Source organism: Quercus suber, unplaced genomic scaffold (genome assembly GCF_002906115.3).
Source record: "Quercus suber isolate HL8 unplaced genomic scaffold, Cork oak 2.0 scaffold_441, whole genome shotgun sequence".
NCBI lineage: Eukaryota > Viridiplantae > Streptophyta > Magnoliopsida > Fagales > Fagaceae > Quercus > Quercus suber.
The window spans coordinates 570,144-596,796 of NW_027069892.1; the positions used below are offsets into that span (position 1 = coordinate 570,144).

At 34.0% G+C, this 26,653-nt stretch overlaps 2 protein-coding genes across 2 annotated transcripts; both read left to right on the forward strand.

Annotated features, from left to right (window-relative positions):
* The first annotated feature begins 11,778 nt into the window (after positions 1-11,778).
* LOC112017694 (auxin-responsive protein SAUR20-like) lies at positions 11,779-19,307 on the forward strand. The gene is made up of 2 exons (XM_024050145.2): positions 11,779-12,099; positions 19,215-19,307. The coding sequence occupies exons 1-2, from the start codon at positions 11,779-11,781 to the stop codon at positions 19,305-19,307; spliced, it is 414 nt and encodes a 137-aa protein (XP_023905913.2).
* A 2,078-nt stretch (positions 19,308-21,385) lies between these two features.
* LOC111993675 (myrcene synthase, chloroplastic) lies at positions 21,386-24,537 on the forward strand. Its single transcript, XM_065762071.1, has 6 exons — positions 21,386-21,658; positions 21,766-22,033; positions 22,993-23,365; positions 23,676-23,894; positions 23,977-24,115; positions 24,226-24,537. The coding sequence occupies exons 1-6, from the start codon at positions 21,416-21,418 to the stop codon at positions 24,535-24,537; spliced, it is 1,554 nt and encodes a 517-aa protein (XP_065618143.1). The 5' UTR covers positions 21,386-21,415.
* Positions 24,538-26,653: the final 2,116 nt, after the last annotated feature.

Consider the following 26,653-nt stretch of genomic DNA (forward strand, 5'->3'; position numbering starts at 1 on the left):
TAATCTGTCTAAATACCTTATCAAGTGTAACTGTTTTGTCTATTTAATGAAATCATTTTCCCAAGATTCAAGTGTGGAAACCAAAACACATTCAAACAATATCACTACAACAAAAGTGGGCTATGGCGACGAAATCTAGTGAGGATAAACAATTTCATCACCAAATGATAACATTTAGTGAGGAAAATAAGAATTCGTCACCAAATATTATAAAAATTTTAAAATTGGTGACGAAATCAATATTTTGTCACCAAAGATGTACAAATTGGTGACTATAGGTCATGAAAAAAAGGCAAACCTAGGGTGACGAAATATTCACGTCACCAAAGACTTACCAGAAGTGACGAAATTCTAAAGTCGTCACCCAATATTAGGATGTAGGTGTTTTTGGTGACGAAATAAATTTTCGTCACCTATTGTTTAACCAAATACTAACCGGAGGTGACGAAATTCCAAATTCAGCATCCAATATTAAGATGGAGGTGTTTTTGGTGACGAAATAAGTGTGCGTTACCTATTGTTTACAAATAATTAAGGATGGCCATGAGCAGGGTATACCCATATATACCCGACCCAATTAATTTATCAGTGGATATCCGATTACCTTACCCAATTAATATCCATACCCAATTGTTACCCAATATGTTTATCCATAGATATCCAAACCCTACCCAAAGCCAATTTTTATAAAATCACCAAATATGCTCAAAAACTACTAAAATGACCAATATATCATCAAAATCTCTAAAATAAGCAAAATACCCATGAAACCTTTAAAATGACCAAAATACTCCTACAATCTCTAAAATCACCAATTATGCTAAAAACCTACTAAAATGACCAAAATACCGTCGAAATCACCAAATATGCTCAAAAACCACTAAAAATTACCAAAATATCCCTTAAACCTAATAAATGACCGAAACCCCCAAATCCTAAAAAATGACCAAAGTACACACGAAACCTAAAAAGTTACCAAAATACTCCTGAAATCTAAAATTTGGCCAAAATACCCTCGAAACAAGAAAATTACCAAAATAACCCCTAAACCTAAAAAATAACCAAAATACTTCTGAAATCTAAAAACTGACCGAAATAGCCTTGATGCTTGAAAATTACCAAATTACCCCTAATCGTCAAAAATGATCAAAATACCCCTCAAAACCCAAAAAATGACTAAAATACCCCCTAAAACCTATAAAATGACAAAAATGGCCCTAAAACCTATATGATGACAAAAATACACTCTAAACTTAAAAGATGATCGAAATACCCTCAACTTAAAAATGACCAAAATACCCTTAAATGACCGAAATACTCATTTTTATAATATATGGCTATTTTGGTCATTTTTTAGGTTTATGGGGCATTTTGGCTTTTTTATAAGTTTCAGAGGTATTTTAGTCATTTTCTTAAGGTTTTGAGGGTATTTTCAATTATTTTATAGGTTTAGGGGGGTATTTTGGCAATTTTAATATTTCAAGGGTATTTTGGTCATTTTTAGGTTTCATGGCTATTTTGATAATTTTTAGGTTTTGGGGAGTATTTCGGTCATTTCTTAGGTTTAGGATGTATTTTTGTCATTTTTTAGTTTCGGGAGTATTTTGGTCATTTTGAAGGTTCTAGGGGTATTTCGGTTATTTTTTAGGTTTAGGGGGTGTAGGGTCCCTTTTTGTAAGGTTCCCCCAACAATACATTTTTAGAGAGTGGGTTGAAGGTTTAGGCCCTAACCCGGCTAACAACGGACTACAAGCACCTCTCTTTTATTAAAGGATGGTAAGCCCAATTTACAACTAAGGGTAGCCCCTCGGCCCTCGTCTGAGAAGGTTCTCCCTCTTCAAACTATCATCGCCTAGGAGCTGTTCTAAGTTCTTCTCCGTCAATGACCTCTCTCCCCTCCTAAGTTCTTCCATCTCTCTTATATCCTTCTCCTTTCTTTTTGCTGATCATCCATTGGTCTCTTCTCTGACCCTCCGTCCCATCAGCGGTCTTGTCCGTACTCAAGTGGCTCACCATGATTGATGTTGCCCTGCCAAGGGATTACATCCCCATTAATGCGGCTAGGAGAGTTAGGTGAGCGTATTCAATGCAGAGGTGATAGTTCGCCCAGGACTTGCCCCCTCTGTCGTACTTCTGTCGCCGACGCGTGGCACTCGGCCTTTTCCTCCTCGGACAGCCAAGGAGTCTTCTTTGGTGGGGTGGTCCTTGTGTTCTCCCGGGGTCTCGAACGCCCGAGGACGGTATGCTCCTCGGGGGCTGATCTTCGCGCTTTCATCCTCGGACCCATCATGCACCCTCGGCGTGGGCCATTTGGGCCTGGCTTGGGGTGGGCCAAGGCTACCCAATTTTCTGGCCCCACAGGGGTATTTTGGTTTTTTTTTTTTTTTTTTTTTTTGTTTCCGAGGATATTTTGGTAATGTTTCAAGTTTTAGGGGTATTTTGGTAATTTTATGACTTTAGAGGCATTTCGGTCATTTTTTAGGTTTAGGGTGCATTTCGGCAATTTTAGAGCATTTTAGGAGTACTTTGGTTATTTGCAAGTTTTACAGGCAATTTGGTAATTTTGATTATTGGGTAATTGGGTGGGTTGGGGTTTACCCATAATAATTTGTTTAAGTTAGGTTTGGGTTAGATTTAATTAGTTAAATGGATAATAATGTGTAAATGGATAAATTACAACCGATTGGCATGAAAATTGGCATGCATGTTAAGACTATATAGAAAATGTAATCCAACAGTTAGATTTTCAAAATATGAATTCAATAATAAGTTATTGGGTTGTGTAACATTTTTAAGAGTTACAACAGGTGTAACTTGAACCCAACCCTATATTTCTTAATTCGAAGTGAATGTGGATAAATATTTCGTTAGATTAAATTATCTTCATATATTTTTCATGCTTACAAAATTTCAATGTGATCAAAGATTAATAGGCATGTCATCAATCAATTGTCTAAATTCAAGTTTTTGTAGTTTAAAATAATGTATAAAAGATGAGTTTAAAGATCAATGGTAAATTACACCCGATTGGCATGAAAATTGGCATGCATGTTAAGAACATATAGATCATGTAATCCAACGGTTTGATTTTCAAAATATGCATTCAATAATAAGTTATTAGGTGGTGAAACATTTTTCAAAGTTACATCAGGTGTAACTTGAACCCAGCCCTATATTTCTTAATTCGATGTGAATTTTGACAAATCTGCCATTAGATTACATTATCTTCATATATTTTTCATGCATACAAAATTTCAAGGTGATCAAAGATTAATAGGCATGTCATCAATTAATTGTCTAAATTCAAGTTTTTGTAGTTTAAAATAACGTATAAAAGATGAGTTTAAATATCAAATGGTAAATTACACCCGATTGGCATGAAAATTGTCATGCACGTTAAGAACATAAAGAACATGTAATCCAACGGTTGGATTTTCAAAATATGAATGCAATAATAAGTTATTAGGCGGTGTAACACTTGTTTGAGTTACATCAGGTGTAACTTGAACCCACCCCTATATTTCTAAATTTGATGTGAATTTTGACAAATTTACCATTAGATTATATTATCTTCATATATTTTTCTTGCTTACAAAATTTCAAGGTGATCAAAGATTAATAGGCATGTCATCAATCAATTGTCTAAATTCAAGTTTTTGTAGTTTAAAATAAAGTATAAAAGATCAAATGGTAAATTACAACCGATTGGCATGAAAATTGACATGCATGTTAAGACCATATAGAACATGTAATCCAACAATTAGATTTTCAAAATATGAATTGAATAATAAGTTATTGAGTTGTGTAACATTTTTAAGAGTTACAACAGGTGTAACTTGAACCCAGCCCTATATTTCTTAATTCGAAGTGAATGTGGATAAATCTTCCGTTAGATTAAATTATCTTCATATATTTATCATGCCTCCAAAATTTCAATGTGATCAAAGATTAATAGGCATGTCATCAATCAATTGTCTAAATTTAAGTTTTTGTAGTTTAAAATAACATATAAAAGATGAGTTTAAAGATCAAATGGTAAATTACACCTGACTGGCATGAAAATTGGCATGCACATTAAGAACATAAAAAACATGTAATCCAACGGTTGGATTTTCAAAATATTAATTCAATAATAAGTTATTAGGTGGTGCAATATTTTTTTGAGACAAACCTTTAGGCGGAGAGGCAGGGGTCCAAAATAGAAGAGTGGAAGGATTGTATCAGTTATAGCAATACGATAGTCCTTCACTCCAGAACAACTTGTGCGACTTGTAGTTTAGGATCAGTTCATTTCTGTAGTTTAGTAGTTATTTATACATGTACACGTGTAATGATTTGGTTGGTTATACCGCTTTGATCCGTATAATGTGTAGTTAGGAGTTAGTTTTTGCTTCAGCTTTTGTATCAACACTAGTATAAAATAGTTCTTGTACGATCATTTCCTAATTAATATAATCAAAGTTTTAGAGACTTTTAGATATACACCACTGTAAGTTTCTTTAAAAAACATTTTCCCCTCTCCCTATGTGTGTTTAAAAAATACTTATTATTCTCAAAAAAAAATATATATATATATATATATATATAATCAATCAAAGTTTTCTTTCACAAATTCTCACATCATCTATAAGTCATATTTTGAACTCATTGTAATCAGTCTAAATACCTTATCAAGTGTAACTGTTTTGTCTATTTAATGAAATCATTTTCCCAAAATTCAAGTGTGGAAACCAAAACACATTCAAACATGAAAGTTCAAAATGGGTATGAAAACTCTTGAACGTTTAGACCCCAAATTACAAAAATACCAATTAAGCTTTATATCAAACAATTAATGTGCGGAATATGATAACAAGCTTATAACAGAATTGATAAAACAATCTAAGCCAAATATAAACACATCCAAGCAGTAAATATAAGGCAAAGATAAAGGAAAGAAAGATGCAAAACACGGACAAACACGATGTGTTATCGAAGAGGAAACGAAGTCTCGCGTAAAACCTCTCCGCCGCCCTCCAAGCGGTGATAAAATCCACTAAAGAATATAGTTGGGATACATGAACAGAGAAGACCCTCAAGCCTAATCTACCAAGTACCTAAGCCCTCCAAGCTTCTTGCTCCAACGAGGTTACGCCGAACCTATTTCTTCTTTAGACTTCCGGATTCCGCTACTTGACCATAGCATTAACCAATGTATATTGGTTCCTTCCCAAACTGCTTCCCTAAGCACCAAATGGACCTTCTCACAGACGTGGGTGTGGTGAGATAAGGGTTTGGTAAATAACCTCTCAAGGGTATGACAATGGAGAGGAAGAGAGTAGAGGAATTTGTAGAGTCTCTTTAGATGAAAATTGGGGATGAGGCAATCTTGTTTTTCTTTAGGGTTTTCTCTCACAAAATTCTCTCTGGAAGCTCTCACAATATGATGGGTATAAGGGTGTATATATAGTAGGTGAGAAGGAATGCAAAACGTCAGTTTTTGCCAACAGGGCAAGTTGGCACTTGGTCTCGCGGCTTGTCCAAGTCGCAGTTCAAGTCGCGAATAACGGCCTGGCCAGCCTGGGACTTTTGTCCTGTAGCGTGACAGCTGGCCGACCCTTCAGCTTCCAGTGTGCCTCTCACGTGCCAGCTTTTGGCGGCTTCCAGTCGCGATCCACCGCGAGCCCTAGCGCGAACCTCTGTTTTTCTTGCACACTCTTGAGCTTTTCTTCACATCTTCTCACACACTACCCTTACAATTTTCCACCTAAATACGGGTTACTAAGTGCTAAATTACAAAGCAAATTGGTCAGGAATAAAGCCAATTAAATGGTTGATTAAATTCAACCTTACAATCTCCCCTTTGGCTATTCCGTGACAAAACTCTACAACAGACTTAGACTTAAACGTGAGTTGGGAACAGTTGGAAAACTCACTCACACCTAACTCTAGATTCTGTAAAGCTCTTGAACATATGAATAAGTAACTCCTGAAACACAATAACATAGCAATATCATTGTATGCAGAAAACTTAATATGCATATGGAGCAAAATAAGCATGATCAAGCAAAAATGAACATAAGCATAAAAGCAATAATTCATGGCAAGATCAACACCAGTAGTCACTTAAGCAAAAGTGATTACTATGTTCATTCACACAAGGAATGAGCATCCAGACATGCAAAAGTGATAAACTCAATTGAAGAGTATCATTTGCAAGTCCAACACTCAACCAATGCATACAAACATATATGCATCTAGGAACAATCCTACACAGCACAAGAGTGTTGTACTTAAGATAATGCAAGACATTAACAAGTACCAAAGTACAAAGCACAAAGGCTGCATATGCAAAGTTTTGCAAATACATGGCACAAACCATAAAAGCCTACAAATGTGCATAAGTGCAAGAAACAACCCTCAAAACTTACAAAAGCAACAATGGGTACAAAACAACAACATAACAAACTATAAAATACTTCCCCATCATATCACTCCCCTTATCATGAATCATAGGAGCTGTGATGAACTTTGAACATATATACCTGTAACCTGAAACACTTGCACAAAAAAAAGAGTGGGAAGATATATAGGCACAAGTCTATGCATGTATCAAAACCAACATGACTATTGACTAATCATTCATGACAAGCTTGAAGATCGATTTACAACAATCACACAAAGATGTCAAGATTTTTCCCACAAAGATATAAGTGCATAAAGAACAAGCTAAGCTCGTAAATGCATAAGGCCATTTGTACGAAGGTACAAGGCAAAACTCACATGTGATATGTGCTCAAACATATACGATCAAACTTTTTGAATTTTTCACTTTTTATGTGGTTTTGGATTTTTACTCACACAAAACAAAGACATAAAAATAAGATCAAAAACAAAACAAACCAATGCAAAAACAAATGCGTGATGCACAAATGCATGACAATGAAGCATCTAATGCATGAAAAGTCCTACAAAGATCGAAAGAATTAGATCAAGGACCAAAAGAGCAAAAGCTCAACCATATGAACCCTTCCTCATCCAAACGGAACGATTGTTTGGAATGAGTGTCTCAAAAGTAGTGAGACAAGGGTTAGAGGGATTAAACAATTTCTTTAACAACATGCTATCTTCACTCAAAACTGGAGATGCACATAGTCAAGGAGTTAAAAGCATTAAACAATTTCTTTAAAAACATGCTATCTTCACTCAAAACCGGTTTACCCTTTTTAGCATAACTTCTAAGAAGCTCAAGTTTCTCTTTTCTTTTGATTCTTTTAATAGCACGAAACTTAGAGCAATGAGGTCTTAGATGACCAAAGGCTCCACAATAGTGACAAACAATGTGTTTAGGTCCACTAGGCTTTTTGGGAAGGGATCTAGCAACATTGTTTTGTTCCCTCTTCAACTTATGACATTGAGGTCTTATATGACCATTCACACCACAATGGTGGCAAGTTAGAACAAACTTAGATCCATCCAAAACTTTAGGTTGAGACCCAAACGGAGACTTTGACTTAGGAGCCTTTCTCTCCACCTTTTGATTTTTTTTGTGTGGAGGAATGACACCGATTTGTCCTTTGGGTTAGAACACACAATAGACACAATATCGGGTACCACAACATGATTGCAACAAATATTTTCATCCTTTTTATCAATATTTTCAGCAATTAAACACTTGGCATACATCTTAAGAGATTCATTTTCACATTTAAGATCATCAACAAGTTTGTTAGACAAAACAAGTTTAGCATCCAAGTCCATATTCAAACATTCAAACTCTTTCAGCTTTTCAAGAGAATTTTCAGTAAGATTCTTACATTTCTCAACCAATTTATTAGATTCATTGAGCTTAGCAATCAAATCATCATTTTCACAAATGAACTTGTTCAAATTCTTTTGAAACTTCTTTGCTTCTTTCTTCAAGAGTTTGTTAACAACACCCATAGATTCAAGTAACATGTCATCACAATTATGAGAATTAACACTCATAGAGGCATTATCACAAACACCTGGCATGTTACATTCATCACCAACCAGATCATACAAAGAGGCATACATAGCACAATCCATGGCAAATAAACATAAGGGGTCAAGGATCACACTTAGATATTTAAACCACAACAAGTGTACCCGCTCTGATACCAATTGAAAGTTCAAAATGGGTATGAAATACTCTTGAACGTTTAGACCCCAAATTACAAAAATACCAATTTAAGCTTTATATCAAACAATTAATGTGCGGAATATGATAACAAGCTTATAACAGAATTGATAAAACAATCTAAGCCAAATATAAACACATCCATAGCAGTAAATATAAGGCAAAGATAAAGGAAAGAAAGATGCAAATACACGGACAACACACGATGTGTTATCGAAGAGGAAACCGAAGTTCTCAGCGTAAAACCTCTCCGCCGCCCTCCAAGCGGTGATAAAATCCACTAAAGAATATAGTTGGGATACATGAACAGTAGAAGACCCTTCAAGCCTAATCTATCCAAGTACCTAAGCCCTCCAAGCTTCTTGCTCCAACGAGGTTACGCCGAACTTATTTCTTCTTTAGCTTCCCGGATTCCGCTACTTGACCATAGCATTAACCAATGTATATTGGTTCCTTCCTAAACTGCTTCCCTAAGCACCAAATGGACCTCCTCACAGACGTGGGTGTGGTGAGATAAGGGTTTGGTAAATAACCTCTCAAGGGTATGACAATGGAGAGGAAGAGAGTAGAGGAATTTGTAGAGTCTCTTTAGATGAAGATTGGGGATGAGGCAATCTTGTTTTTCTCTAGGGTTTTCTCTCACAAAATTCTCTCTGGAAGCTCTCACAATATGATGAGTATAAGGGTGTATATATAGTAGGGTAAGAAAGGAATGCAAAACGTCAGTTTTTGCCAAACAGGGCAAGTTGGCAACTTGGTCTCGCGGCTTGTCCAAGTCGCAAGTTCAAGTCGCGATGTAACGGCCTGGCCAGCCTGGGACTTTTGTCCTGTAGCGTGACAGCTAGCGCGACCCTTCAGCTTCCCAGTGTGCCTCTCACGTGCCAGCTTTTGGCGGCTTTCCAGTCGCGATCAACCCGCGAGCCCTAGCCGCGAACCTCTGTTTTTCTTGCACACTCTTGAGCTTTTCTTCACATCTTCTCACACACTACCCTTACAATTTTTCCACCTAAATACAGGGTTACTAAGTGCTAAATCACAAGCAAATTGGTCACGGAATAAAGCCAATTAAATGGTTGATTAAATTCAACCTTACAAAACAATATTCTGATATTATAAGTATTGATAGATGTAACACTTAGGAGTGAACGTTTTGGTTGTGGCCCGACATTGTTGTGTTGTTTGTGGATGACTCGGTAGTAACCCTTTTACTACTTCCTAAGTATGACTATGAGTAAGAGTTTTCCCAGTCTTAGATACTACTTGACAAGTCTTGCGTTTTGGTAGTGACATGTGCAATGTTTGACAAGTGAGGTGTTGCTATGAAAGAAATACCATGGTTGTAGACAAAGATTAAAATAGAAGATTTTCCATTCCTGCATCATATTTCGTCACACTCATGTCTCTCACACGATGAGTGGAATGGTTCTTCCTCATTAATTTTAAATTCAATAGTAACGCAATCTAATTCAGCTCGCTCTCCAGATTTGAACTTTCATTTAAATTATTTGGCGTGGACCTTCTTCATATTCATAAGAATCCGACTAAATCAATTATTGCCGAAGGTTTGTCTGCCACTCAAACCAGGACTTCAATTGGGCTAAGAGAGAGAGTCAAAGAGAGAAAGATGAGTTTTACACTCTCAATTTTATTATTATAGAACCAGTGTTATGCCACCAGGCGCCGTGCAGTGCCCGACTTAATTCAAATTTGAAGTAAATAAATTGAAATCATATTAATAATTAGTGAGTCACTTGACATTTTAATAGAATTTTACCAAAAGTAAATTAATATCTTAATAATTAATGAGTCACATAACAAAACCACACAATATGATATATAAATTTTACTATATTAAAATATGAAATTATAAACATTAGAATCTTATTTTAGATTATATGAAAAATTTTGAGAATAGAACTTCAGTGGAAGTACAAATTTTAATTTATTGGAAATTAGATAATATAGTTTTAATTAGAGTAAACAATTGGTACTATAGTTTTACCCATCTTAATGTTATCAACAAAAATAAATCATCTTAATAATTAATGAGAGTGTAGACATTTTTCATATAGAGAAGAAAGCCTCTTAACACAATCACGACTTTTAAAACCCAAGTTTCATTATATAGTATAAGCATATGATTTTAGACAAACAAATTATGCCTCTAATTAATTAGTGTTTTCTTTTTTTGGAATGATTTCATTCACTTAAAAAAGTTTGTGAGGTGATTTATCTAAATCTTAATTCTTCATAATATTCATCAAAATTATCCTTTAAATAAATCTGACCAATTTTTTTTTTTTTTAAATTTTAAATCCTCAACTGTACTATCATGAATAACAATGAATATATTTCATAAGAAAAGTGAAGCAAAAGAAGAAGAAAATGAATTAAGTTACCATAATCATTACCTTTAATAAGAAAATGTTTATAATTTTTTAAACCATTATCTTGCAGGAAATATGAGATAACATTTTTTTTTTTTTTTAGATTATGTTTATTCAAAGAATTGATAAGGAATTAAGCTACTGTTTCTAACTAAAAAAATGTTGAAATTTGGTGCAACCACTAGGTAATTAAACAGAATATTTACTTGCCGTATCACAACTTCTAAGTTCTACTTTTATTATATAATATATGACACTTACAAAAAAGAGTAGTGCTACAACCTACAGATACTACAAGTTTTACTACATTGGTCTTACAAACTAATATGTCACCAATTAGAAAAGTGAATCATTCAAAATCACAATTATAAGGTAGTTGAAATCTACTAATTACATTTATTATCATACCAATTTGTAAACTTCATGCAATAAAATTTATAATACTTCTTGCATTTTCTAACAAATAACATGACAGCTATTATAATTAGTATCACATCAATCACATATTAAACAAATTTTTTAATTACCTTTTTTTATATGTTTAAAAATTGATATATTAATTTACATGACTAATATAATACAATTATTAGTAGCCCTAGCAACACTCAAACCCTGAAAATGTGATGAGGATTGAGGACAGGTGGATGGCTCTTAGGCCAACAACAGAGGATAGATTAGTTGCATTGTTTAGTAAGAGTTAGGTATAATATGATTTGATGAAGTTACCTTCAGGTAATTCAGGACAATAGGTTTAAACGTTAAAGCCACAATTTTTTTTTTTTTTTTTTTTTTAATGGTAGTAGTGTGATTGTAAACTTTTTTAGTTTCAAAGTATTACTCGTCAAATTACCCATGCTTTAATTTGTAAGCACAATTTTTATCACTTAGAAACCTTTTTTTTACTTTAGTCCACTCATCAGCTGTTGAAATTCAAAGTTTCAAACCAAATACATTTCTGACAATATAAAATTTAACAACTGGCCAACTGAATGTTGAAAAACTGAAAAAGAAGGGCAAAAAGTCTTGTAACCCATTTTCAGAAATAAAACCATTTGAATGAGTTAGGCTGCTGGTTTTTTTTTTTTCTCCTATGTATCATGCCAGCTGGCATTCTCAAGCATTGGTGGCATAACTGTTATGGTCAAATCGTGGGAGGAGAATTTGTATATTTGTGATTTTTAATGTCACTGCTAGCTATATATATAGGACATTCTTCCTTGGTCTTCTCTATCTCTTAACCAAGGAACAATAATGTATTTCACAACCTTTGCTCGTAGGAAAATCAGCATGCTCATGAAAAAACTAGGTTTATTCAGTCATTCAAAGAACTCGTACAATCGAATTGACTCTACTGAAAGCTCCAAGACCTGCAAAGTTCTAAAAGGTCATATAGGTATGTACGTGGGAGAAGAGAGGAAGAGGTACGAAGTTCCAGTGAAGTATCTATCATTACCAGCTTTCCAAGAATTGTTTGTGCAGTCACAAGAAGATGAGCTTGAAGCAAAAATAGAAGGTCCCATTATGCTTGCATGCAAAACTGAAGAATTTGATCAGTTATTAAAGCTAGCCAAGGTATCTTCACAATCCTAGAAACTGGTTCTCATGCACACACGTGGATTGTTGAGAATTTATAATTTGGATTCATCAATTGCTTTCATGTATTAAAAAAACAAAGTCTCGTCTATCTATTCTGTCAAAAAAAAAAAAAAAACAGTTTTTAACTCTTGGAAAATTTTCCTTCTTTTTATTTTATTTTTTATTATTTTTTATTTTATTTTTTATGAAGGGAAAAAATTGCTATTTTGTTTCTCGATTTATCTTTACAATCTTTTTTACTCTCTCTTCCTTTTTCCTTTCTATTCATTACTAAACCACTAAACATGATATTTTTAGAATCTTGTCTAGCTACCCGATAATTATTAGTGTGCATTTTGGATTAATTTATTTTCATCAACTTACTTACCATAATTAGTTTATAATATGAAAGTATAATCGTAATTAAAAAAAATAAAAAATTTAAACGTTATACATTCTCCCTTGATCTAGAAAAAATAAGCTCATCCATATGAAGTCTTAGTCTTATTCATGTGAAAGAATGATAAGAAAATGCCTTATTCTTGCGTAAAAAACCCTAACATATATACTTAATATAATAAATTCATATGATTTGACTTTTTTATTTTCCAAATTGCCTTGTGCGTGTGTATACTATACACTAGCCCAGATCTGCGCGAGGCACGTAAATATGTGATTATTTTTTAAAGTGATATAATGTATAATTTGAGTTCTGAAATTTTTTAAAGATAATGCATTTAAATTAGATGTCTTTAAAAGAAGTAGATTCAGTTACTTACACAGGTATCCCAACACTCAACGTTTTTCTCTTTCTTGATTGCATATAAGCATCACCATTTATGTTCATTGACTCTCTCACTCTCTCTCTCTCTCTCTCTCTCTCTCCAAGTGCAACAATTTTTTCAGGAATTTTTTTTTTTGTCTCTTTGTCTCTACAAATGTATATTTCTATTTAATCTTTCTATATCAATTACTCTTTATTTGCATATTTTAGGAGCATTTGGTTAATGTTGTTATTTTTTAAACAGGCTATATTCTCCAAATTTGTGTCAAAGTAGGCTATGTTTTTCTAGATTTTATTCTTTACAATTGAACTTTTTTAGACTTAAATTTATTATTTTGATGCATTTTAGATTTCTCATTCTCTTAAGAAAATTATCATAATAATCAAAGCCATCACAAATTCATAAAATTATCTAACTCAAAATTAAAACGAAATCAAAGGCATAAGAGATAAACTTTTTAATACTCAATTACGTACGTAAATGAATTTGGTAGGCACATTCAAATATATAGCTAGGTAGATTGTTTTTTGATATAAACTCAAACTCCCACTTCCAAAACAATTAAATATTAATTTAAACTAAAATCAAACCAAAGCGACAAGAGGGAGAAAGAGGACTTGTGATGGGGAACTAAGAAACACAATACCAAAACACCAACCTGCATCAACCCAAACAAAGCGGTCAACATCACAAAAAGTCATCAAACCAAAGTTGAGCTATAAGAGAATAAATAAATTCTACCAAAAGAAAGAAGAATATATATATATATATATAGAGAGAGAGAGAGAGAGAGAGAGAGGTGCAAGGGGAAGAATGGTTTGAAAAAAAGATAGGGAGGAGAATAACTGGAAGAAAAAAAAGTAAGAGAAAAGGTTAAAGGAAAAGTAACGTAAGATGGAGGAATAATTGGGAGAAGAAGAACCACAAAATGGAGAAGAATAGTTGGAGAACTAAGTAACTATAAGGTGAGGAGTAATGAGGAAAAATAGTCACACACAACAACAAAAAAAAAAAAGGAGAGGAATGGTTTGAAACATGTGACTTAGCACAACAAGGTATTAGCAAAATTAGTTGTGTTAATTGTGCGGGTGTGTGTGAATGGATGAGTTTGAGCCCTCTTCCGAATAGGCCCGACACAAGGACACCAACCGAGGAATGCCATTAACAGTTGATCAAAGAAGGAAGAATCCTTGGCATGGCCTTTGGAATAGGGAACGGTGGAGATTGAGATTGAAAAGTAGTCAAGGAGAAAGGCTAGGTTAGGTTAGGAAGAGACATTTGAGAGAAATAATAGTCACTTCTGTATTTGTTAGGGGTGTCACATGGGTTGGTTTGGGGTGGACATAATTGGGTTAGGTATATAAAACTCATTCACCCATTAAAACCCATTTAACTAATTATTTCTAACCCTAACTCAAACCCAACCCAACCCAATTATAATGGGTAAACCTCAACCCACCCAATTACCCAATTATCAAAATTACCAAAATGCCCATAAATATAATAACAACTTAGCGACAGGAAAATAGAGGAATAAGATAAGAAACTAAGTGGTCCACCGTTTGGTTACCGAGAAAATTTAGAAAAATAAGGAAATGAATTTTGAAAATTGGATTCCAATTATTTAAGAACCAAAAACCAACACACACACACACACACACACACACACAAAAGCCAAATGAAGAAAATTCGATTCAGTTGAACCAAATATAGCCAAATGGCTCTATTACATACACCAAATTCAAAAAAGAAGACAGTGAAGAATAAAAACTATCAATTCCTCAACTTTCTCAGCAACCAAATGGATTTTGGATTTGAAAAAAGAAACCGTGAGTTTGAAGCGAAGAAGGGTAGAAAAAAAAAAAAAAATTTTTTTTTTTTTTTTTTTTTTTTTTTTTTTTTTTGCAAACTTGGATCTGAACAAAGACTCCAAAAGGGCTGCAAAAGAGCTCTGCTTAGAGAGAAAAGGAATGAATCGAAAGTGTCCAATGCAGGCATTGTCACTCCCTCTCTCTCTTTCTCAAAAATCATTCTCTATGCCTATGCTTTCGAATAATGATAATTATATAGAGATATATCTCTTTATGGGTTTGCTAGAGATGGATTGGTTACTATGTTTATGGGTTTATTTCTTGGGTTGATTTATGGTTTGGTTTGGTTTCTTGTTTTCCTGGATTTGATGGAGATTAAACTTTCTCAGAGACCAAACAGTGCAAAGTGGTGAATAGAAAGAAAGAAAAAAGATCACTGGGTCTCCGACTAAAACACGATAGAAGGCCGAGAAAATGAGGGAAAATGAAAACCCTCGTGAAACACTGAAATGTCTAAGGGCTGGGTTCTTTTTATTTTTTTATTCTTTTTTATGGGAAGGGTTGGGTTGAATTTGAGTATATTGTTTTTGGGTTAAATGGGCTTCAATGGGTTTTTAGTTAAAACCTAATAATCAATGGGTTTAATTTGGTTGATGCCCATTTAACCCAACTAATAATTAGGTGGGTTTGGGTTCAATTAGAGTCGATGGGTTTGGACGAGCAAATGGGTTTAGGTTTACTTTCCCACCTCTAGTTTTGCATTAATTACTCTCACCTACCAGCATTCACTCAGGATTAAATGCTGAATGACCTGTCTAAACAGTAAATCAATCTTTAGTAAGCCTCCTCCTCCTTCTCCTACTACTACTACTACTACTACTAAACATAGGTAAAAGGACAGCTAATGGGAAAACAGCCCACTATGCATCCCCTGTTCTTGGGGAGCTGCAGCATCCACTAGTATAAATACCCCACCTACTTCAACAAAGGGGACACCAAAAAGTAAAAAGGGTTGACAATTGGAAGGGAGGTAAAGAGGATGACAATAGAATCGGAGCTTCTGAGGAAAGGGAGAGAGAGAGTTTAGAGGGAGAGAGCCATCTTTGTTATAGTTGGGGAGGTGCTACTTAAACATAAAATAGATTGAATGGAGTAACCCCCATTGAACAAGCCAATCTCTATTAGTGACCTTTGAATTATCACAAGAAAGTCAATTCTGTTGTTTTTATTTTTCTTTTTCATGGTGAGGCACTTCAAGAGTAATCTTTATCAAAAACAATATAAAAAAAAAAAAAAAGAAGAAGTAATCTTTGCACGGATGCGATGTTTGTAACACAAGCAAGTTGACATAAGTTGAGGGCCAATCCAAGCTCAACTCAAAGACCATGATACTCTTCCCAAAAGCCCAACGCTGCAGCACAAATTGCATTGAACTTGATTTCTTTAAGCAAGTCATGGATGGGTTGTGATTAGGCCACGCAGTAAATTATTCGTTGAGGGTTAAAATTATGCTCATTCATATTCTTAGGCTAATACAACTACGAAGTTTTTAATTCTAATGCAATTAATTGAGTATGTTTCTGCAGGTGCAATAATAAAAGAGTTTGCGCTGTTGCCTGTCAATAACAATCTCGAAAGCTGCCCCTTCATATTGAAGTACAGAAGTTAAAACCGTGCCCATATCTCCTCTCCCAAGATTTACTTCTGAGAGACTAACAAGTGGCCATTAATAGACAAAGAGAGGATTTTTTTTTTTTTTTTTTTTTGTTCTAAAAAAAGTGTTCAATTAAAGGATCATGTTACTAAGCTAATGGTCTGTTATCCAAAACAGAATTTTTTTTTTTATTATTAATTATTATTATTGTTGTTTTTATATTATATTATGGGGTGTTGGGGATTTTATCAAATCAAGAAATAATAATGAAAGAACAAAATAAACATGTCGAGTAAATAGAAATTAGTGATTGACTTGGAGGCACAATTGAATGTTATTCATAAACAATATTATTTGTCCCCATATGCAAGTTGCTAAAGGATTTCTACAAACTTGTCCTCATGATACAACTAAGTTTTTGGGTTCTACAAATAGCAATTTTAAAGAATACTCACAGGATTTCTTGGGTTTTTTTCAAGTGAACATAAGCCTCTATTTATACTCATAGGGTTATATTTCATCAAAAGGCACGTATGGAGAGTCAAAATGTTTCATAAAACTGTTCACAAAGCTTGATACCTTTTCAAACATTCAGAACAATTACTAGAAAATCCTGCAGAAAATCCTGTTTTACAACTTTCGATCAGTCGAAAGTTCCTTTTAATCGATCGAGTGCTCTTTTCAATCAATCGAACAGGAATCAAATAGCAATCAATTCATCCAAAGGCTCCAAGATTATTTTCTTACCATTTCGATGGATCAAGCCAAAGTTTCGACTGATCGAAAATGCTGAATTTCAAATTTTCACTTTAACAACTTTATAAAACAATATTTTCCAAACTCAAACAATATTATTACAACCTATCCATATATATACCTATATATACAAAATGGGGGATGTAAGGTTGAATCTAATCAACCATTTACTTGGCTTTATTCCGTAACCAATTTGCTTGTAATTTAGCACTTAGCAACCCTGTATTTAGGTGGGAAAATTATAAGGGTAGTGTGTAAGAAGATGTGAAGAAAAGCTCAAGAGTGTGCAAGAAAAACAGAGTCTCGCGGTTAGGGCTCGCGGGTGGATCGCGACTAGCAAACCGCGAAAGGCAGGCACGTGAGAGGCACACTAGGAAGCTGAAGGGTCGCGCTAGCTGTCACGCTACAGGACAAAAGTTCCAGTCTGGCCAGGCCATTACGTCGCGACTTGAATTCGCGACTTGGTCAAGCCGCGAGATCAAGTCGCCAACTTGCCCTATTTGGCAAAAACTAACGTTTTGCATTCCCTTCTCACCCTACTATATATACACCCTTATACCCACCATATTGAGAGAGTTTCTAGAGAGAATTTTGTGAGAGAAAATCCTAGAGAAAAACAAGATTGATTCATCCCCAATCTTCATCTAAAGAGACTCTACAAATTCCTCTACTCTCTTCCTCTCCATTGTCATACCCTTGAGAGGTCATTTACCAAACCCTTATCTCACCACACCTACGTCTGTGAGAAGGTCCATTTGGTGCTTTGGGAAGCAGTTTGGAAAGAAACCAATATACATTGGTTGATGCTATGGTCAAGTAGCGGAATCCGGGAAGTTAAAGAAGAAATAGGTTCGGTGTAACCTCGTTGGAGCAAGAAGCTTGGAGGGCTTAGGTACTTGGGTAGATTACGCTTGGAGGGTCTTCTGCTGTTCATGTATCCTAACTATATTCTTTAGTGGATTTTATTACCGCTTGGAGGGCGGCGGAGAGGTTTTACGCCAAGGACTTCGGTTTCCTCTTTGATAACACATCGTGTGTTGTCCGTGTGTTTGCATCTCTCTTTCCTTTATCTTTGTCTTATATTTACTGTTGTGGATGTGTTTATATTTGGCATAGATTGCTTTATCAATTCCATTAAGCTTGTTATCATATTCCGCACATTAATTGTTTGATAGAAAGTTTGAATTGGTATTTTTGTTTCTGGGGGTCTAAATGTTTAAGGGTGTTTCATACCCATATTGAACTTTCAAAACTAGTAGCCATATCTTTATCAGATGCACATCAGATGGTTATAAATTAGTTTGCAACCATTAAAACAGAGTAATAGAAAAATTTTATGCTTTATAAATTAGTTTTCAAAAAATGCTTAACTATGTTCTACTTCACTATATTTTCCTAAGTTTGCAACATTTAAGTTGGGGATCTGAATTGAAAATAAGATTATTTTAAGATTTAAGTCTACGACCTTGTATCATATTCCCCTTCAATCGTGTGTGGTTATGTAAGGAGAGAAAATAAATATGACAATTCTGATGGTTAGATTAAACTTCAACTAGAATATCATATGGTAAGATTAAACTTCAACTTATTGGTATTGTTCTTCCTTGAATCTAATTATAGGTTTAACGCACAAATAAAACAGGCTGAAAGAATTGTTGATAGGTAAAGGGCTATTCAGTCTTGGTTTCGGAAAGAGAAGAGCTGTAAGTTCAATTCAATGAGTAATTTGTGGTTCATTATGGGCCAGTTTTTCTTCTTTCTGCTAGTGCCTTTCGTCCCCAAGTCATCTTCACGTGCTTCTTCCTTGTTATTTATTTGTCATCCTTTGCATAACTTCCTTGTGCCTTGTGAAGTCTATGAAACTAAATGTCAAATGGGAATAGTTCTGCATTTTCCTTTTCTTTTGATAATGTGAATATTGGATAAGATGTTAAATCAGCTCTAATCAAGTCAATTCCGACTAGAAAATTGGGTACCAATTATTTAACTAGTACACATCGTCCCATATTCCACATTGGTCTATGTCAGTCAATATGTAAAATACAGTGTTTTTATTTTTTACTCAAATTTTTGTTTTTGATGTGAATGTATATTACAAATGTACAGATTAGCAAGAATAAGCGACACCAAGATAGAACTGCAGCATTGGATGTGTGGGAAAAACTTCAAGATTTTGTTTGTTCACGATCACATTCTTGATGTGCACCAACTTTTTACTAATAGATAGTTTGCTTAAAAAATCAATTACCCATATTTACAAATTTGGATAGTTTGGAGTCTACGTCAAAAGTTGGAACTTTGATAAAAATAAGTAGGGCATTGTAGTTGACATTGTTTATTTTAGGTGTGTGTGTATAATTGTTAATGTAAGACTTGGTCTTTGTTTTTGTGAATTTTGGTGAACTTCAAGGTTTTCCATTCATAGTAGTTGATACAGAGGATGCGTTTTGCAGGAACACTGAATGAAGTGTTACGTGTTAAGTCAACTGCAATTTCCTTGATGGATAATTGGAGATGGACCATACAATTTTATGTTTTTATTGTGTATATTCATTTAATAGTCATAAGTGTGGCTTGCTGAGGAGATTTTAGCTCTTATTTTCTACTATTAATAGCAGATTCAAATAGTTAAATAACAGGCGAAACTACACTATTGGTCCCTGAAGTTTACCCTGTGTGCGCAATTGGTCCCTCAGGTTTGAAGCAAACACAATTAGTCCCATAAGTTTTAAAACTGAGTTGTATTGGTCCTTTTATTAACTTCTGTTAACGGTGTTACTTACGTGGCTAACTTCACAATGACTTGGCATTTTCTTTAATGATGTGGCATATTTTTAATTAAAAAATTACAAACTAAGTGAGAAAAAAATATTAACCAGTACCAAATTAAAAAATTTTATATATATATATATATATATATATATAAAGATGGATGATAAAAAACCCACAACGAGTGAGAAAGGGAGAGAGGAAAGAAATCAAACCCCATAAAACAAAAGAAAATGAATAAAGATAATCGGAGAAAAAGAGAAAGAGAACGAATAAAAAAATAGTCAGCAACCTGTTTCTTTAATCACAAATCCCTACAACTACTCTAGCTCAAATCGACAAGTTTTCTAGTTTTCTCTACGACCCATTATTCCTCTTCCCCATTTCCTCTCTTTCTATACAGTGAGAAATCGCATAATATATATATATATATATATAATTTTTTTTTATAGCATTATTCCTTTTCTAGTTTGATTTCTTTTCTCTCTCCCTTTCTCTCTCGTTGTGGGTTTTTACAGTAGGTAGAAAATATATGTTTTTTAATTTGGTACTAGTTAATATTTTTTCTCACTTACTTTGTAATTTTTTAATTAAAAATATGCCACATCATTAAAAAAAATGTCAAGTCATTGGGAAGTTAGCTACGTAAATAACACCGTTAACAGAAGTTAGTAAAAAGACCAATGCAACTCCGTTTTAAAACTTAAAGGACTAATTGTGCTCGTTTCAAACTTGAGGGACCAATTGTGTACACAGGGTAAACTTCATAGACCAATAATATAGTTTCGCCTAAATAATATGATCTTTCACTCTTTTAGTTTGAGGGTGAAGATGTTGCATTGGTTTGAAACTTTGAATGTTTTACTTCAAATGATTCGATATTGAATTTTTTTTTTTTTTTTTTAATGAGAGATTATTATTGCAAAAAAGAATATAGTAACAGCTAGTATAAAGGCTCATGAAAAAAAAAAAAAAAAGGTCCAACCCAAGATCTAACCTGAGATCCAAAAAACCGACCCGATATTTTGGGTCGGGTCGGGTCGGGTCGGGTTTCAAGCAGCCAAACCCGATTTTTATCGGCTCGGGTTTCGAGCCACAGTAAATCCAACCTGACCCAACCCAATATCACTCCTAGATTTAGAGATGCAGAGATAGTCAAATAGAAAAGAGAGATGAGATGAAACTCATGAGAGAGAGAGAAAAAAAAAATCTGTGATTTGTATTGTTGTTTGATTTTGGGTGTATAAAAACATTTTTAAAAGTAAATTAAATTAATAAAAAAATATTTTAGATATATAATTTTTTTTTTCTCCCAAACCGACGGTAGATGAGGAGCCGACCAGAGGTACCCACGTCGAACTACCCACACCAAGACAGAACTTTTTTTACACATGTTAAAAGTGATATAAATTATAATAACGGATAGATATACGGATGAGATTCTCTCAAGCCTATATAAAGGCACATATCTAACGTATATGTTTCAAAGTAGTAACTAACCCAAAAACCATAATAAGCTTTATCAAAGGCCCTTGTCAATGGCTCTCAACCTACCTGCTTCACTCCCTATTTGCAATTTCCCAAGAGCAGCTCTCCCATCTAGAGGTCCCATCCATTTCAAATCACTTGTAACAAGCAGAAGTGACATTGTTCCTGGTTCTGTCCAGTGCAAGGTCTCCAACAAAACTTCAAGTAGTACTGATATTGTTCGGCGATCGGCTAATTACCACCCTCCCATTTGGGACTATGATTACATCCAGTCACTGAGAAGTGAATACCTGGTACGTACATAATAGTATTGTTTTCATTGTTAGGTTTACTAGTACTTATATTATTACTGGAAACTGATCGCTGGGATCATCATGTTAATTATAATATTGTGATGTAGGGAGAAGAGTACACAGGACAGGTTAACAAGTTGAAGGAACAAGTGAGGATGATGTTTCACAAAGTGGTGGGTCCTCTAGAGCAATTGGAGCTGATAGATAGTTTGCAAAGACTAGGATTGTCTTATCACTTTGAGAGTGAAATGAAGACAATCTTGGAAGGTCTATACAACAATGATCATTGTGGTGATACATGGAAGGAGGAGAATTTATATGCCATAGCTCTTAAATTTCGACTGCTTAGACAACATGGATATAAGGTGTCCAAAGGTAATTAAGAAAAATTTTGATTTCATAGATCAGATATTTATTACTAACCAATGTTTTTAAACTGCGATGCACTTTTGCCCCCTTATTTTTTTGAAATGTTTTCATTTTGAGATTTTACGTTTTAAAATTTTCATTTTTTGTAATTCAAATTTTGTTTCATTTTTATATTGACCATATTCATTTCTATTAGCAAAATAACTGTTAAGTTTTGATATTCCAAACTATGCAAATATGATTGGATTGGATTGTTTGAGTGTATGTTGTGTTTGAGTGTATATTGCGCGGGCATATGCACAGATAGATCTTGAATATATAAAACTAATTATGAGTTTCAATTGCAACTTGAGTAGTCCTTTTAAGGTGTAATTAAGCACAAATGTGGCTAGACCTCAAAAGTGCACAAATTAGGGTAAATTTAATAATTTTTTGTTAGAAACTAAACAAAAACAACAAGCTAGTCCCAAGTTTTTTGGGGTGATCCTTAATAAATCAGTCATGATCGACAATATATATTATTTTCTGTCATTTCATTCTATATAAAACATTCTCTTGTCACTTCCTTATTTGATAAATATTTTTTATTATTTTGACTAATGACATCTACAACACAAAAAACAATAAAAATAGATATAACTTACTTGAATTTGGTTTTGTGCATCAATGAATCTTAGACGACTATACACTTCGATGGGGATAAAAAAGTGTGAGTAATGCTACATGCAATCGTTATTTTAAAATATTTTTACAAATTATTGATGTGACAAATTCTTACATGAGCTCACCACTAATATCATTTTTTACGTACCAATAATCACCCATTACATCAATAATTAGTAAAACAAAATTATAAAATAATTTGTGATTATAACATTGCTCAAAATTACACATTACACATCATAATTACATGCTTCTTGAGCCCTTAGAACACCCTTTAATGATTGTTGGGTTGCTGAGTGCAGAAGTTTTCGATAGTTTCATGGAGGGAGGGAGTTTTAAGAGATATCTTTGTGATGATACCAAGGGAATGCTATCCTTGTATGAAGCGTCATTCCTTTCGATAGAAGGTGAGAATAGCTTGGATGAAGCAAGAGAATTCTCAAAAAAACATCTCCAAGAATTTGTCAACCATAATAACGATCAGTATCTTTCTACCACGGTGAGCCATGCCTTGGAGCTTCCACTACATTGGAGGATATTAAGAGTGGAAGCGAGACGGTTCATTGATGTATATAGGAGCAAAGAAGACATGAATCCTATCTTGCTTGAGCTTGCAAAACTGGATTTCAACATGGTGGAAGCAACCCACCAGGAAGATCTCAAACAAGTGTCAAGGTCAAAAGCTTGTTAATTCTCATTCTATAAATTGAGCTGCATTTGATATATATAATTCTTGATTGGTAACATATTTATTGACAGCCCTTGGAACTTCCAAGTTAGAAGGATGACTATATAGAAATTGAAGCATAAACTGATAAATACTAAAATTAAAATCAAATTTCGTGGTAAAAATAACAAATAATAAAATTAGTTATAACCAAAATATTAAAATTACAGCTAGTGTTTAACTTACCTGATTCAAAAGGTAAGAAAATGCATTGAAATAAAAAGAAAATTGACATTCTCTTATTTCTTTCAAATAAAGGTGGTGGAGGAGCATTGGCCTAGGAGAAAAGCTAGGCTTTGTGAGAAATAGGCTGACAGAGAATTTCTTCTGGACAGTGGGGTGTACATTTCATCCTCGGTTTGGTTATTCTCAAAGAATTTCAACAAAGGCCAATCTAATCATTACGGTAATGGATGATGTTTATGATGTGTATGGCACTTTGGATGAACTTGAGCTCTTCACGGATGCTGTTGAGAGGTTGGCATTAATAGAAATAGGCCTTGAATGCTTCAAAGCTATCTTTGACATAATAACTTAAGTGAACTTTTTGTGATTTCAGTTGGAATATCAATGGAATGGATGGGCTCCCAGATTATATGAAGATGTGTTTCCTAGCTCTACAAAATTTAGTTAATGAAATGGCTTTTGATACACTTAAGGAACAAGGATTCCACATCATTCAATATTTTAAAAAATCAGTATGACCTTGACTTATAAATTCATCTATACTAATCTTTCAATATCTTCTTCTTGAACACACGATATGTTATGCTAGCTCTAATTCATTGTTCCTTCATAAATATTTCAGTGGGCAAATTTATGTAGAGCTTATTTGTTGGAAGCAAAGTGGTACTATAATGGATATACCCCTAGCCTTCAAGAATACCTTGATAATGCATGGGTATCAGTATCAGTACCAACTATACTATTGAATACTTATTTTTCAGCCACGAATCCAATAACAAAGGAAGCCTTAGAATTCTTCGAAGAATGCCCCAACATAATACGTTGGTCATCAATGATTATACGACTTGTAGATGATCTTGGAACATCTAAGGTATGTAGAACACACTATCCAAAGAGTATCATCAACCAGAATTTCATACAGTTATTAATTTAAACCCTTATGATCTTTTCGAAAAAAAAAAAAAAAAAAAAAAAAAAAATTTTTTTTTTTTTTGAATCTGAGTTAGAAAGAGGTGATGTCCCTAAATCAATCCAGTGTTACATGAATGAAACTGGTGCTAGTGAAGAAGATCCCTGTGATTACATTAGGTGTTTGATTAGTGCAATATGGAAGAAGATAAATGAAGAACGAGCAGAGACTTCTCCCTTCTCTGACACATTTATTGAAATTATATTCAACATTGTAAGGGTGGCCCATTGCATGTACCAGTATGGAGATGGACATGGTGTTGGAAACCACGAAACTAAGGATTGTTTATTATCATTATTTGTTCAGCCCATTCCATAAAACTAAGGATTGTTTATTATCATTATTTGTTCAGCCCATTCCACTACATAGAGATCAACATGATGAATTATTGATATATAAGGATGCAGATTTGAAGTTTTAATTCATCAATTGTAATACATATTACCTTGTGAGATTTATGAGAGAGTTAGTTTGTGTTTGTGAGTGTTTTACTTATGTCGATGAGTTTTGGGAATGTTGTTTGTGTGAGTGTGTGAGAGTTTGTGAATTTAGTTTGCCATGTTTGATTGAATGTAATTCGGTTGGAATTATATGTAGATGTAGGCTTGGAGTTGGGCAAACCATGTTAAATATTGTTCTCTTGTCTAATTGCTTTATTTTCTTATCTGTGCAAAAGTGTTTTTGCTAGCCCTAAATCACAACAAATCAGTATCAAATCTCACAGTTTGGTCTTGGTAAAGTTCAGAAAAAAATTTATGTTAGTGCATTTTCAGTAGCTTAATTGCATAATATTAAGCTAATCAAAAGATATAATTTTTTGGTAAATTTTATGTCAAATGTATGATAAAAAGCTAAAAAATAGCTTATTTTTAAATAAAGCAAAAAGTTAGATTATTCCGAAAAAAAGGATTAGACAAAAGGCAATAGGCAAAAAGTTTTTTGCCTTTTCCCAAACACTCTGTAAGTTACACGGTCATTACCTCCTATACTTAATGCATTCTTTGATGCCTATTACATAGGGTGTCTTGGCAATAAATGCTCTACCGGTGTCTTTTGTGTTTATCTCAGTAAGAATTTATTCTCTTAGAGCTCCCAAAATCAACCTACAGTTGCTCGTTCAATCACCAAAGTGAAGTATAAAGCTATTGTCAACACTGCTACTGAATTATTATCTATTCAATCTCTTTAACGTGATCCTGGCATCCCCCAACCTCGTCCGCCCTAGTTATAGTCCGACAATATTGGTGCCTGTACCTCACTACAAATCCTATTTTCATGCTCGCATGAAGCATGTTTAAATTGATTTTCACTTTGTTCGGGACAAAGTTGCAACTATGGCCTTGGATGCCTAATTGATTTTCACTTTGTTTCATCATTTTTTCATTGGCTGATTTTTACACTTAACGGTATGGAATTTCACCTAATTCTTAGAAACCTATGAGATGAAAAAATAGAGAAAATTATGCAAAGAAACAATCACAATTATGTAATTTGACAATGTACGTACATTCACAGAGTTGCAACAGTTTCACTATTTCATAGAGGAAATATAGAAGCAGTAATATAGTACATAAATACGGCAAACCTTCGGCTCTATGGAAAAAGCCTCACAAAAAATCTCATTTAAAACCCTAACGCTTTTGATGTCGTGGAAGCCTGAAGAGAAGCACACACGATGCTCTCTTGATGAAACAGAAACTAAACTGTTAGTTTCTAGTAGTAAACCTCGAATCCACGAGGGGTTTCCCTGAATCCACAAGGAGATAAAACTAGAATCCACCAGAAGAGAAAATTGACAAAATGTCTGTGTTTATTGATAATAGTCCCCTTTGCCTCTGACGGCTACAAAACATATAAATACTGAGCAAAAACGTTTAAAACCCTAATTCGCACTAATTAAGCGATTAGGTGACAAAATTACCGAATTTTACCAAAAATGGCAAAATTGAGTTAAACGCAGAATCATAAACTACTGACCTTAAGGGTCGTCCCAAAACAGACGGGACCTTATTCTGACTTTTAAACTAAAAGTTATTAAGGAAAAACAAATATTACTATAAATAGCAAAAACATTGTTTTC

What these genes read in the sequence shown, in the direction of transcription:
- LOC111993675 (XM_065762071.1), top strand. Translation starts at nt 21,416, where the DNA reads ATGGCTCTCAACCTACCTGCTTCACTCCCTATTTGCAATTTCCCAAGA. An exon ending in CACTGAGAAGTGAATACCTG is followed by an intron (nt 21,659 to 21,765) that starts GTACGTACATAA and finishes ATTGTGATGTAG; the next exon opens with GGAGAAGAGTACACAGGACA. An exon ending in GATCTCAAACAAGTGTCAAG is followed by an intron (nt 23,366 to 23,675) that starts GTCAAAAGCTTG and finishes TTTCAAATAAAG; the next exon opens with GTGGTGGAGGAGCATTGGCC.
- LOC112017694 (XM_024050145.2), top strand. Translation starts at nt 11,779, where the DNA reads ATGTATTTCACAACCTTTGCTCGTAGGAAAATCAGCATGCTCATGAAA. An exon ending in AGTTATTAAAGCTAGCCAAG is followed by an intron (nt 12,100 to 19,214) that starts GTATCTTCACAA and finishes ACAAATGTACAG; the next exon opens with ATTAGCAAGAATAAGCGACA.